The 14,247-nt window shown below is 54.0% G+C and overlaps 1 protein-coding gene across 1 annotated transcript in view; it reads left to right on the top strand.

The window, feature by feature from the left end:
* UMODL1 (uromodulin like 1) overlaps positions 1–1,014 on the top strand; it is a gene marked incomplete at both ends in the record, with an annotated part of 53,304 nt that extends 52,290 nt beyond the window's left edge. The window contains one exon of the mRNA XM_080654726.1: positions 833–1,014. Coding sequence (XP_080510852.1) covers positions 833–1,014 — 182 coding nt within the window. The remainder of the gene's footprint in view (positions 1–832) is intronic.
* Positions 1,015–14,247: the final 13,233 nt, after the last annotated feature.

The raw sequence follows: 14,247 nt of genomic DNA, 5'->3' as shown, positions 1-14,247 counted from the left end.
CACATGCGGCTCTTTGGCCCCTTGAGTGTGGCTCTTCCACAAAATACCACAGCCTGGGCGAGTCTATTTTGAAGAAGTGGCGTTAGAAGAAGTTTAAGTTTAAAAAATTTGGCTCTCCAAAGAAATTTCACTCGTTGTACTGTTGGTATTTGGCTCTGTTGACTAGTGAGTTTGCCGACCACTGCTCTAGGACATGGATGTGTACCTCATTTTACCCCTTCATCCTCTGATGGACACGTGGGTTGTTTCCACCTTTGGCTGTTGTGAAGAGTGCTGCTTTGAACATGGGTTGAAAAGCAGTTATTTGAGTCCCTGTTGTCAGTCTTTTGGGTCCGCACGCCTGTGTGCTTTGTGGGTTTTTGCCCCTCCCTGGAAGGATCAGCCCGCACTCCTCCACACTGTAGAGTGTGTGAGCCCGCGTGTCTCCCTGTGGGCAGTCCCACTGAGCCGTCCACCTCTTCCCGGGGGCCTGTTGCTCCCACATGGCCTCCTCCTCTGGGCCAGGGCTTATCCCGAACCCTGAGCAGGCTGAGCTGTGCTGGCTGCTGTGCTCTCCCGGCCCTCAGACACTTTCCTCGTCAGCTCTGGGAACCCACAGGTGCATGGGCACACACCTCACTGCTACAGTGCTTTGGATGAATCACATTCAGACGATCATGCTACAAAGTAGCCGACGAAGGGGGGAGCTCGCTCTACCCAGGCTCCGTCCTGAGCCTCATTCTACACTCACAACAACATCTCAATGCTGGGACCAGAGGGAGACCCACCCAGGGACGTGCTTTCCTCCTGCTTGGGGCAGACCTTCCACCTGTGCCTGTCTCATCCCCTGCAGGTGAGTCTCCAGATGTGCAGCCAGGCCTGGCACCCGGCTACATCGTCCTCATTGTGGTGGCCGTCTTTGCCGTGGTGACAGGGGCAGCTGCCCTTCTCATTGTGCGCTACCAGAGAATGACCGGGAAGTACAACTTCAGAACCCAGCCAGACAACTTCAGCTACCAGGTGTTCCAGGACTAGGAGTCCTGGCTGTCCTGAAGGTGGGTGAGCAGCGAGGCAGCACACACGGCCGACGCACGTGACCTGCTTTTGCCACCGATAGAGGCTGTGTCTCAGTGGCTTTGGCAAAAGGTAGATTTGTGGGCGTCAGCATTTTGTGCCCGTGGTTTATAGTAAGACATATATACTTGGTCTTCATTCCCTGTTCCTGGTTTTAGAGTTCCTGAAACCCTTGGCTTTCCTAAGCGATGGAGCAGGAAAGGTGTCTTCTACTATGTTGTGAGATGACTTTTGGAAAGCACCCAAGGGTGGGGCTGGTTGCCAGGAGAATCAACCCTGTAATTGGAGGGTTGGAAATTTTAGTCCCACCGCCTGGTCTCGAGGGAGGTGAGGAGGGGTTGGAAGTTGAATCAATCACCAATGGCTGGTGATTTACTCAAACAAGCCCATGTAATGAAGCATCCATAAAAAACACAAAAACTGTGGGGTTCAGGAGCAATTATCTAAGATATCCCCAATTCTCAAGATGGGGTGCCAGGCATCCAACAGTGGACTGAGCGGCTGTTGGGGTCAGGAGGAAAGAGCTTTCCTGGGATCTCTGAAGCCTCCTGCTAATTGGGGTCCTCTGCACCCCCTGAGAGACCCAGATAGGGGAGTGAACAGCAGCAAATTTCAGCTCACCTGACACTATAGTCATAGAAGATGACTTGCTGCGGTGGGGTGCCTTCATCTCTGGGGGGGCCCCCCAGGGTTTGGGTCATGAAGACCCTGTTCCACCCTGTGCCCTGTTTGGGTACTGTCGTGTGGATGCACCCCACCATGGCTGGCCCCTGCTCCCCGTTTCCTCACTGGGCCAGCAGCTTCCCCAGCCAAGGCCGCCTTCCCTCTGCTTGGCTCCTTATTCTCTTGAGGTAACAGATCTTCAGGACAACTCAGCAAAGAGTGATAATACTGGCCACATCCTTAACGTGAGGAAATCGGCCCAGAGAGCTCCAGTGACCTCCCGAAGGTCACAGAGCAGAGGCGGATCACAGCACACTGCCCCACAAGCTGACAACCCTGCCGGGGCCCTTCGTCTCCACCAGAGATGGGGGAGCTGTTGGAGGAGACGCCAGAGAGAGGCTGCCGTGGCTTGTCCTGCACCCTCTGCTCCGAGGACGCCTGACAGCTGTGCACCCATGATAGGTCTTGGAACCCTTACAGCCCAGATAGATGGAAGGGCTAGGCCAGTCACTCCCCTGGGGAGACTTCCAAAAGGATTTCCGTGGATTTCACTTAATATGTAACATGTGAATCCCGATAACCAGCCAATGCTTGTCCTAAATGCCTTAGAAAAGCTGCGTGTTGGTGCCACGGCCGTGCTGGGCGTCCCCCTCCTTGAAATTAAAGCACCAAGGGAAAATGGTGTTTTATTTTTACTCTTCATTTTTATTCTCCTGGGGCTTCTGTCTTCCAAACTGGAAACCATCTGTAACGAGTTTTCAGGTCTCTGCAAACCTCAGCTCTTTGAAAAACGGTAAACAAACAACCACCTCTCCACACGCCAGACTGGCACTTGGCACAGGAGCCCTGTGTCCGAGGGGGGTTCTCCACAGATAACACAGAGACACAAGGTCCCTGAGGATGCGCTGTCCAGCTCAGGTACGTGCGCCAGGCACAACTGTCGCTGACACAGGGGGCTTCACGCACAGAGGCCAGGCCACAGGCACCTCTGTTCCGGTTCCTCTGTGCCTCATGGGGGTTGCTGTCCTTTTATTGGTGCGCAGCCCCTCACTCTCAGCCAGCAAAGCAATCATGTCCTCAGAGCTGCTGGCAACCCTCCACTCCCATGCTCCAGGGGGTTCCTGGATGAACCTCTCCTTGGCTGCATGCGGCTGATCCAGGTGACCTTTCCTACACAGGTCGCCGTGAATCAAGCTCGGTTCTTCATGCATCATGCATTGATGGACGCCTACTCTGCCCCACACTTGGATGAGCCCCAGAGATGATGAAAACATCACCTCAGCCTGCCCCCAGGAGGCTGATTATGTAGGTTCCAGACAAGCAGGCCGGTGAGAGGAGCTGATGGAGAAGTGGGCATGGTGTTGGCGATGCCCAGAGCTCCAGACACAGGGATCTTCAAACCCAACGTGGACACAGCTCTGCCATCACCCAGTCACCTCCCCAATCCCGGAGCTCCCAGACCCTTGACATCCATCCATTCATCCTTCCATCTTTCCATTCATCCAGCCAGCCAGCTATTTGGTACTCTTTGTCAAATACGTAATATTCCTAATTTTCCAAGATATTTGACAGTACACTTGAAGTTATTTTTTTTAACAATAGGTCAATAATAAATATATTGTCTAGTAGACGTACATGCTCTTAACTTTTCTCCTGCATTACCAGGATATTATTTTATTCACACAGTGGTGATGCAAAAGACACTATTAATATGAAAATCTTTATAATAAGTAGAAATAACATAATATGTATTATTCTTTATATTTTTCAAAACATTTTCTCAGTCATTAAGATATAATCCTACTACAGGGGGAGGTACCATTTAATCATTACACAATGGGAAACCAGAGAAGAAATGAGTGAGTTATTTACTTCAGGTCACAAAATGAATTAATGAGGAAATGGGTCTAGAGCAGGGGTGGGCAAACTTTTTGACTCGAGGGCCACAATGGGTTCTTAAACTGGACCGGAGGGCCAGAACAAAAGCATGGATGGAGTGTTTGTGTGAACTAATATAAATTCAAAGTAAAGGAGCGGAGGGGAGAGCAAGAGAACCGGATAGAACAGCCAGATCCAGCCCGCGGGCCGTAGTTTGCCCAAGGCTGGTCTAGAACCTAAATAGTTTAGTTTAGAATTTTCTTCATTGCACCACGCTAACAGATAATGCTTGTTACTTTATTTAAAGCAAATTGAACTGTATTTGATATTTAACACCTGATTGTATAGTGTTTTTCCTTGATGAACTTGGAATTATAACATGATCTTTAGTTCTCAATTCATGAGATTAATTTTGTTGAATATAATTAACTACCACTTATTGAAACATTTGGGAAAAGTGGTATTTCTGATGTATTGGGTATTCTCAGAGTCAGCAAAGAGTTACGATATGCACTGTTACGGATAACCAGTTTTGAACAAATAGAATAAATTGCATCTGACATTGAAACGTGCCTGTGCCTGCTGCTCTGTGGTTCAGATGCTCAGCTCGGATCCGTGAGGGGTCAGGGCTGTGCTGGGTAGCGCGGGGAGACAGGGAGCGTGTCTCTGGCTCTTCCTGAGCGGTGCCCATACCAGCTCAGGACCAATGGCACACTGTCCTCGAATGAGAGACAATGAAGTGCAATAACCCAGGCTTTGAGCCCTACGACGGCGCGGCTTTTGAATTTCAGAGCTGATGTGCATTTTGAAACTCCATCTTTAAATCTTCTCCAGTTTTCATGCCATCTCAAAAAAGATTCTACATTTATTCATTTGTGTTTTCCATAACAACGAGAATCTGGTCTCCCCTCACCTGCCCCAGGGTCAGGGTTACCTGTGTCTCCTTTGGCAGGTATTTCCTGAGCACACACCATGCTCCAGGTCTTGGGCTCAGAGCTACTGATGAAATTGTGAGAGAGCAGACTGGGTCCTGCCCCCACCGAGCACATGGTCTTGTTGGGGAGAGAGACACTCACATCAGTAGCTGATGACAGCCAGGACAAGTGCTGAGAGGGACAAATGCATGTGCGCTGTGAGGCACCTCTGACCTGGTCCATCCATCCACTCACCCAACCATTCACCATTCACTTCTCCACCCACACACCCATCCACGTACCCATCCATCCATCACCCATCCCTTTACCCACCCACACACCCACTCATCCATCCACCCATCTAACAAAGGAATGTTTGCTGCGTCCCAGTTCTTATATTGGTACCAGGAAGACAAAAGGGATGTGGTAGAGTCCTTGTCCTTAGGAACCCAAAATCCACCTGGAGAAAAGTCCCTGTGAAGACCACAGCCAGGGAGGCCAGGGCGGGAAGGAGAGAGGCAGAATAAAGCACGTGTGTGCATGTGGGCCTGCACACGCACCTCTGCTCACGCTACTTGCACGGGAGGGTTCTGGGTGCTGCTGTGTCCAGGCTGCTGTGTAGGAATACATTCGTAGTGCTTGCAATTCAAATCCTCTCCAGGGGTGGGCAAACTTTTTGACTCGAGGGCCACAATGGGTTCTTAAACTGGACTGGAGGGCCGGAACAAAAGCATGGATGGAGTGTTTGTGTGAACTAATATAGATTCAAAGTAAAGGAGCGGAGGGGAGAGCAAGAGAACCGGATAGAACAGCCAGATCCGGCCCGCGGGCCGTAGTTTGCCCAAGGCTGCTCTAACCCTAGACGCTTTCTGCTGGCATCGCTCAAGGCACTAAATCCATAGCATCTGAAACAGAAGGAGGAAGGGAGAGAACCCGGGGTCCCTGACACCCACAGAGGCTGTTCACTGCTCCTGCTCTTCAAGGCAGATGCCACGCTCAGGTGGTGCAGTGCACTACCGGTAAGGCCAGAGCCAGGGTCTTGAAAGACCCCCTCACAGACCATTGTGCTCTGGGTCCTCTGCCCGTGGAGGGGAGGGGATTTTGTAGGAGCTATGCATGTACTTTATAGCTATTATCTTATTCAATCCTCCTTAAAAGCCTCCATGTATAATTATTCTCACTTTACAGTTGAGGAATGGAGACATGATGCAACTTTTCCAAAGTCAAGCAGCTAGTAAAAGTGGAGGGGCTGGAATGAAAGCCACACCTGTGTGGCTGTGAAGGCATGTTCCCACTCTACCTCCTGCCACAGGCCCAGGGAGGACAAGGAACATGACCACCAACCTTCTCCCCTCACTCGTCTAGTTGTCACAACAACCCTATGAGTTACAAGTTGCTGATCCCATTTTACAGATAAGCAAACTGAGGCCGAGAGTGTAAATTATTGGTTCAAGCAGCTCAGAATGGAAACGCAGATCTCCTTCCTCCTAGTTTAGGCTCTTGCCCCTCCAGGAAAGACGTAGTTGTTTTACTGGTGAGGGGTGGGAGGGAGGACCGTTGAGGACCTTAGAACTCAGCATACTTCTGAGAGGTGGAGAGAAAGCCAGGGCCCTCGCCAAGGCAGGTTGGCCTCGGGCAGCTGAGGGTCTGAGTCCTGGGTAGTTCTCACGTTCAAGACGGCACCACCCCGTTCTGACCACTAGATGGCGGGCAGAGCAGGGCAGGAGATCCCTCTGTTTCCTCAGCCTCCACAGCCCTGCTTTTCTCGTTTTCTTTTGCAGGATTGCGCCTCTTGCCAACAAACAAAGGGGAATTTGAAATCATTCCGCAGGGCTTTGGGGTCCTGTGGGGGTGGGGTCCTGGGTGCCCTGGAAGCAGCTCAGAAACTGACATTGGTCATTCAGGGTGGACAGATCCGGCATCTTCAGAACAAGGCGTAATTGGATGCTCCGGCCAGTGGGCAAAGCCGGTGTGGACACCACTCCCTCCCCCAACTTCCCACCAAAGGGAGTCACCTTCTTCCCCCTCCCTCTCTGTTTCCGGGAGGAAAAGGGCAGCCTTGCCAAGAATCAGTCTCTGTGAGTGTGACAGTGTCCCTGGGTGTGGCAGTGTCCCTGGGTGGGGACTCTGGGAGGGACAGTGGTGGCTCCTGCAGCAGGTTCTCAGGGTCTGAGCAAAGCTGGAGATCTGGCTGATTGAGGAGGCAAGCGTTAGTGTTAGAGCAGGAGTGCTTCCGGCCTGGACACAACTTTGGCATCTTTGGGGGAATAAGTGCTGAGAAGTTATGGTCACGCAGGGAGGGAGGTGTGCAGGGCACGGAGGAGAACCACAGCCCCACTGGGTGCCCCACGGCTCTGGATGTTGAGCCTTGGTTGGACGGGAGGGTCATTCTCATTATCAGGGACTGCAGATCTCACTTTGAAGACTCGACACCAAAGTAGTTCTGATGGAAGGAAATTGGCAGTAAGGACTTTGCTGGGGGGTTCCTTAAACCAGAGAAAGCTCAGAGTTTGCACCCCACAGTGTAGCATGTGATTGTCAGGGTGATGTGGAGAGATGGTGCCTTTAATCTCTCTGCGCCTCAGTTTCCCTGCCTGTAAAATGGAGATGGTCCTAGCATTGGGTAGGGAGCCTTGGGCCACAAGTAATGGAAACATCAACTCCAACAGGCTTTAACAAACGATAAAGGACATTTTTGGCCGATTGTAAATGAAAAGCCCAGGTCAGGGTGAGCTTCAGGTGAGGTTTGATCCTGCAGATCTCAAGGACCCTGGTTTTGTCCATCCTTTGCTCTCCTTTCATGGTTTCAGCCTCAACGAAAAGTTCGCTCTTAGTCCCCAAATAGCCGTGAGCAGTGATCAGGGCTACATGCTTCTTCATTCATGTCTAGCAGAAGAAAGGTGGTGTCTCCAGCCAAAGGGGCTGTGACTGTCTCGATTGACACCTCCTGGGTCACGTCCCCATCCCCAAGGCAATCCTTCTGGCCAGGAGGCAGATGATGGGTGTGGAATGATGTAAGGCCTCCACACCAGCTGGGGGCTCTCCACGGGGCGCCTCCCTCACCTGCTGGCCTGCAGCCAGGTGACTCCTGTGGTGGGAAAGGAAGGAGATGGAGGCTGGGGAGGAGGTGGTCTCAGGATCAAGGTCACTGCCTCAGGCTTGTCCATGGTCCACTCTGGCCCTGGGCTTCTCGGCCTTCAGATCCTGGGGCTCCCTGGCTCAGGCCCTGCGCTCGAGAACATGGCCTGGGAAACCAGCTCCTATATATAGGACATGGATTCCGGTGTCAGGGCAACTCTTACGAAAGGTCTCATCAGCAGCCTGACAGAACCATCCAGAACAGTGGTCGGCAAACTCATTAGTCAATAGAGCGGCAAACAGTTTGCCGATGTAAAATGGAGATGGTCCTAGCATTGGTTAGGGAGTCGCAGTTTGCCGACCACTGATCCAGAACATGTCATCCAGGTCTCAAATCCAGACCCAAATCGCTCCCACAGCGAGAGGGTAGGCCCGTTCCTGCTTGGGGTGGGGAAGTTGTTTTGTAGGGAGAAGCCCCTTTTCACTCCAGGAATGTTTAGAGTCAGACGCAGGTGATCAGTCGAACCCGTCGTAGTAACACTGCCCTGTCAGGTTCGGGCCTCATCTGTTTCCAGTGTCCATGAGGTTGGGGGAGGAAGGCAGGTCAGGGGCTCCGCAGCTCAGCTTTTTGGAATTTATCCCCTCAGGAGAGCTGGCTCCGGTTTAAAATGTGCCGCTCCTCCTGGGCTGTTAAGTCCAGGCTGAAAGATGGAGGAGAAACAATTGAAATATGTCAGTGGATTGTGCCCTAGAACCGGAGAGCTGCACGCTCCTGTGTTCTGTCATTCATGTCGCTGGAGTTCTTTAAAGCGCAGGTGCCGCATCGCGGAAGCACCTGCCAAAGAAAATCAGATGAAGTTTGTAAACTCTGTTGAAATTCATGCCCAAGGAAGTTCAATGAATAGGACTGACTGGTGATGAGGGTTTCCATCACCGGACTTCATCCAGCTCCAAATGTTCCCTGGAAAGAGGTTCAAAGTTCCCAGATGGATGCAAAATACACACAGCTAAAGATTCATACGCTGAGTTTACTTAAGACAAATAAATTGTCTCTTAACAATTAGCCTCCGTAATTACCTGAAATTGTCAGCAGCTGAGAAGGTGTTTTCCGTGCTCAGCAGCCTCCTGGGACATCGGGGCCCCCGCGGGACACCTGCTGAGCAGGACTATCAGTCAGGGCCCAGGTGTGTGGAGACGCTCTTCCAGGTGGGACATTCCCGTGGAGATCCAGTGCTTTTTGGGAAGGTGCAGGGTTTGGACGGCCCAACCCGGCCAAGTTAACCCTTTATTGCTCAGGGACCTGTGGGAGGGAGCGTGTGTCTCAGGGTGCCCGTGGGCCCTCAGTACTGAATTCTCCCAAAGAGATGTCCTTGCAGCTGGGAGGCCGGCCCCTGCCTGCCTCCAGCTCAGATTTCCTTGCAGAGCCTGAAAGTCATCCTGAGACCCAGGTGGAGCTGGGCTGAGGGGGCGGGGCTCAGCTCCGTGTCCTTGACTCCGGTCCAGCAGGGAGTGTGCCTCTGTCATTGAGGCTGCATCACATTTCACACATCTCTCCGAGTGTTTATACATCTTCTTTTAAGAGTAGCCGCAATTGCCACCAGCTCAGCAAAAACAAACATGGGGTAACCATGGTGACACGAGCATGTTGGCACTGGGCAGAAACAGCCTCAGGCGGATGCGGTTTAATGCGTTTACCCAGGTTTGATGCGAGGCGCCATGGACCAGATGGAAAACCTTCACAGTCCCTGGCGAGCTGCAGCTCTCCTCTCTCCGCAGGCGTCTGTCCCGTTGTGGTCGCTGGCACCCAGGCCGGCCTCCCAAGGCCACGCCCAGCACCCTGGCCTGGGAGAACACTGTCCAGCAGGCTTCCTTGCCTACCACCCAGACCCACCACGTTCAGGCTTCCTTTTCACAAAGTTGGTGCCCAAGGATTGCAAAGGCAGGCTCTCTGAGAGAGGCCCAGGCTGGCTGCCCTCTCGCAGGGCTGGCCGCGCTCGGCTCTCCGAGGCTCCGAGGCTCGGCTCCAATGCTCTGAGGTTGGCTAGACTCCAAGACTAGCATCTTTAATGATGTCACGCTTCACATGGACAGGTCACACGCTGTGTTCTTGTGCTGGCAGTGATAACTTACAGTGAGTCTAAAGGTCTGAGCAGGAGACTGGCCTACAGGGAACAGGCACTCATTCCAACCTCCCCCCGCCCCCCCAATTCTTCTGACTGCCATCATGGGCCTGGACAGAGAGCAGCAGGTACTGTGGACTGGTTTCATTTGAGTGTACATCACCTTTACACGGAATTATGAAAACATACTTACAGACGTTCCACAGTCTGTAAATAATCAGGAGCAAAGACCCTTTATCGAAAGGGATTATATCTAGGGCTGTGCAAAATTCAAAAAGATCCGATCCCTTTGAAAGAGTCCAGAGTCCATGCAACAAAATTGACCTGGGTCAGAGGGAAACCCTGGTGTCTCCAAGATGGCTTCACAGGACAAGACCCTTGGCTGAGCCACACCGGGCCTCAGAGCCGAGGTTGACTCTGGGGGGAGAGGTGTCTGTGCAGGTCACGCCCATGCACTGAGGCTGGCTCCCTGGGTCCTGCTGGAAGGAAAGGTCTAGCTCATGGGTGCTGGCCAGGCAGTTTGCAAAGTCTCGGCTCTCAATTGGAGATGGCAAAAGATGGGCTTCCCCCGAGGAAGAGCAAGATCTGGGCAACCAATACCAATAAGGCACAGATGGTCACACAACGGAAACGAGGAGCTTGGGGGCAGGGACAAGGGAGGCCTGGAGAAAACCACCTGGATAGGAGTCCCAGGCCGTGGACACGGCCTGCCGCTGCGCAGCAGTCTCACAGGCACCGCGGGGACCCTGAGCTCGAACCCCAGCGCAGGGAGCTTGGCTTTCCCACGGCCCGTGTGCGGAGGGCGGGAGGAAGCCTTGCCCCGGCCCGCCGGGCCTCGTCATCTGTGCGATGGATGGGATGTGAGGTGGCGCAGGAGCACTCTGACCCGAGGAGGGTCTTCCCAAACTTTCACCAGCCCTAGAACCACCGGGGAGGGGGAGGGGGGGAAGTGGGGGGAGGGGGAGGGTTGTATTTCAGATTCCTGGGCCCCAGTTGCAAGAGTTCGGATACAATAAACTGGAGGGAGCCTCATTTTGTATCCACATTTCTTACAACTTTCAGGGGACCCTCCCCATAGTGGTCTGAGCACTGCTGGAGCCTTCTTTGCACATTTCCAAATGCACACGGACCTTTGTTACTTAGCAGCTCAGGTTGGCGTGGCTGTAACTGGAATGGGGGTGCCACCCCGAGGCCCTGCTCCTTGGGCCGGACTTTAGGGGGCGCAGTGGAGTAAATTGCACAGCTGCTGGCGAAGTCCGTGCTTGCTGAGCCTCCTATGTACAAAGCAAAGAGACGTTCTGGGGCGAGAAAAAGGAGCGAGACCCACAGCTGTGTCTCTGAGGACTTATTGCCGAGACGGAAGGATGGGCGAGGCAGCAAAACTCTGGTCAGGAGAGGAAACTGCCCAGGAGCTCTAGTGCTGGGGGGCCCCATGGGGGCACAGCCCAGCAGGCCCGGGGGAAGCCTAATGCAGAGCCCTAGAGCCCATCCACCCTGAGCAAGCAGGGCATGTGTCCTGGCACCTGCCAGGGGCCCATCTGCTCAGCCCGATCTCCCTGCCCAAGGCTGACCTGAGAGTCCCTCACCACCCACATGCACTCGGGCACCGTGGGGACTGGCAGCCCGAGCTTTCTGTCACCCGCTGCCTGTGATTATCCCACAGCACCGCCTGCTGCAGCCAACTTCTCGGGGCAGAGGGACAGAGGGCGTTTCTCTTCCTTTGGCACCGAGCCTGCTGGATGCCACGGACACTGTGCTGTCCCGGCCTTGGCTGCTGGGGTCTGATGGCCACACGGGACCCTCCTCCCCAGATAGAGCTCCGTCTGCCATAGAGCCCCGTCTGCTCCCCGAGACCTGAACTTCCCTGGAGAGAGCCAATCGGTGGCTGGTGTGGGGCCAGGGGGCTCAGCTAATCCTCCTGGCCCGGATCTGGGATCTGCCCGATGCTAATGAGATCCCCTCCCCCTGCCCCCCTGGGAGAGGCAGCAGATGGAGCCACCAGACCAGGTGGGGGAGGGAGCAGGAGGCACAGGAAGAGAGGGGAGCCTGGCACCCAGGTCCCTACCTGCCCTCAGTCTGCCCTGCAGCAGCCGGGCCATTCTGGCATTTCTCCAGACTCCAAAGCCCACACGGTGAACCCGGGAGCAACCCGGGATCTGTGACTTATAGGGACGAGATGGCGAAGGATCGAGGCAGGTGTGAGGGAACCTCGGGCCTGTGACCTTTATCCCTCCTTCTCTCAGCAGGTGTGTTTGTGCAAACGACCCGCTGGCCCGTGCCCCAGCCTCTGACGGCACTTACACCTGCACCTTCTCTCCGGAGACGCTCAAAGGGCTGGAGGCAGGCACCTCCACGTGAGCGGTCAGTGAGCGTTCAACGGGAAACCCCGGATGTGGCTCCGAAGGCTGGGGTGGGGCCGGGCACTCGTGGTCCAGCTGTGGCAGAGGAAAGGGGCATTTTCTGCTTTGCTGATCTGTTTGAAGGACATGATGCCCGAAGAGGGCTTTCTCCCAAATCATTAAAGGACTAAGGCAAACCCACACACCACGCCTCGCTGGCCTGGGGCCACGCCGCCGTCAGGAATTAGATTCTGCAGCCACATCTGTTGTGAGATAATGCACAGCAGTCCTTGTCCTGAGACTGGGCTGGCTTCCAACCGCTGCGGCTTCTGGAAAAAGACCCCAGTCTTCCCAGAGAAGCGGGCTTCATCTGCACTCAGCCCTTCCTGCCTCCCGTCCCGCAGCAGCAAAGAGGGTCGTGGCTTACAGCCAGCAGAGCTTCGCCCTGCCTTCATAATCTCATTAGATCCCAACAGCCGCTGAGATCAATATCGCCCTCCTTTTTCCTCTTCCGTGAAGCTAAGCGGCTGCCAAGGCCCCGGGGGTCCTCCCAGGGCCTGGCTGTTGCACCCCAGGCCGGGCACAGAGGTCACAGAACTATGGGTGTACGAGTGGCCGCTGTCACAAATAGCCATAAACTTAGCCCTAGTTTAAAACCACACAACTGCATTACCTCACACTTCTGGAGGTCAGAAGTCTGACCTGTGTTTCACTGGGACACAACCGGGGAGCAGGCAGGGCTGGTTCCACCTGGAGGTTTCGGGGGGCTTCCGTTCTGTCTGTTTGGCTTCCAGAGGTGCCTCATTTCCTGGCTGGTGGCCCTGCCTCCAAGTTCAAAGGCAGAAGGGCTGGCCGAGTCTGAGTCTCAGTTCACATCACCCTGAGGCCTCTGCCTCCCTCTGCCACATCTAAGGGTCCAGGTGATTGCTCCGGCCCACCTGGGGGACCAGGTTAATCTTCCTGTGGTCAGGTGAGCTGATAAACAACTTCAGTTCCATCTGCCACCTTAATCCCTTCCAACCTGTAAGGTGATACTTCGCAGGTTCCAGGATTAGGGAGCCATTCAGGTCTGTGCCCCCGGGGCCTCCTTTCACGCTGTGACTTGGGCTGCTTGGCTGGGCATCCCTCCAAGGTCCTGCCTCTCCCCGTGGGATGTGCTGGGGCTGGCTTACCTGGGCTTTTGGGAGCCAAGAGTTAAGTAGCTGTTATTAAAAGCTATATAAACACACAATTAGTAAAATAAATTGCCTTAAAACAAAGGTAACAAATGCTCCAATTCATCACTTTCTAATTGTTTTACTACATGTTACTGTCATCTACCCTCTAGGGCAGTGGTGGGCAAACTCATTAGTCAACAGAGCCAAATACCAACAGTACAACGATTGAAATTTCTTTGGAGAGCCAAATTTTTTAAACTTAAACTTCTTCTAACGCCACTTCTTCAAAATAGACTTGCCCAGGCCGTGGTATTTTGTGGAAGAGCCACACTCAAAGGGCCAAAGAGCCACATGTGGCTCATGAGCCGCGGTTTGCCGACCACTGCTCTAGGGGTTATTTGCCTCTATTATATCTGAACTAGAGGCCTGGTGCACGAAATTCGTGCATGGGGGTGTGTGTCCCTCAGCCCAGCCTGAACCCTCTCCAATCTGGGACCCCTCAAGGGATGTCTGACTGCCCGTTTAGGCCCGATCCTACCGTAGGATCGGGCCTAAACGGGCAGTCGGACATCCCTCTCACAATCCAGGACTGCTGGCTCCCAACTGCTCGCCTGCCTGCCTTCCTGATTGCCCCTAACCGCTTCTGCCTGCCAGCCTGATCACCCCCTAACCACTCCCCTGCCAGCCTGATTGATGTCCAACTGCTCCCCTGCCAGCCTGTTTGCCCCTAACTGCCCTCCCCTGCAAGCCTGGTCACCCCTAACTGCCCTCCCCTGCAGGCCTGGTCCCCCACAACTGCCCTCCCCTGCTGGCCATCTTGTGGTGGCCATCTTGTGTCCACATGGGGGCAGCCATCTTTGACCACATGGGGGCAGCCATCTTGTGTGTTGGAGTGATGGTCAATCTGCATATTACTCTTTTATTAGATAGGATAGAGGCCTGGTGCACAGGTGGGGGCCAGCTGGTTTGCCCTGAAGGGTGTCCCAGATCAGGGTGGGGGTTCCCTTGGGGCATGGAGCAGCCTGGGTGAGGGGCCTGTGGTGGT

This window comes from Plecotus auritus (assembly GCF_963455305.1).
Source record: "Plecotus auritus genome assembly, chromosome: 2".
NCBI lineage: Eukaryota > Metazoa > Chordata > Mammalia > Chiroptera > Vespertilionidae > Plecotus > Plecotus auritus.
The sequence above is the reverse complement of the archived record's forward strand: the minus strand, read 5'-3'. Positions and strand labels throughout refer to the sequence as shown.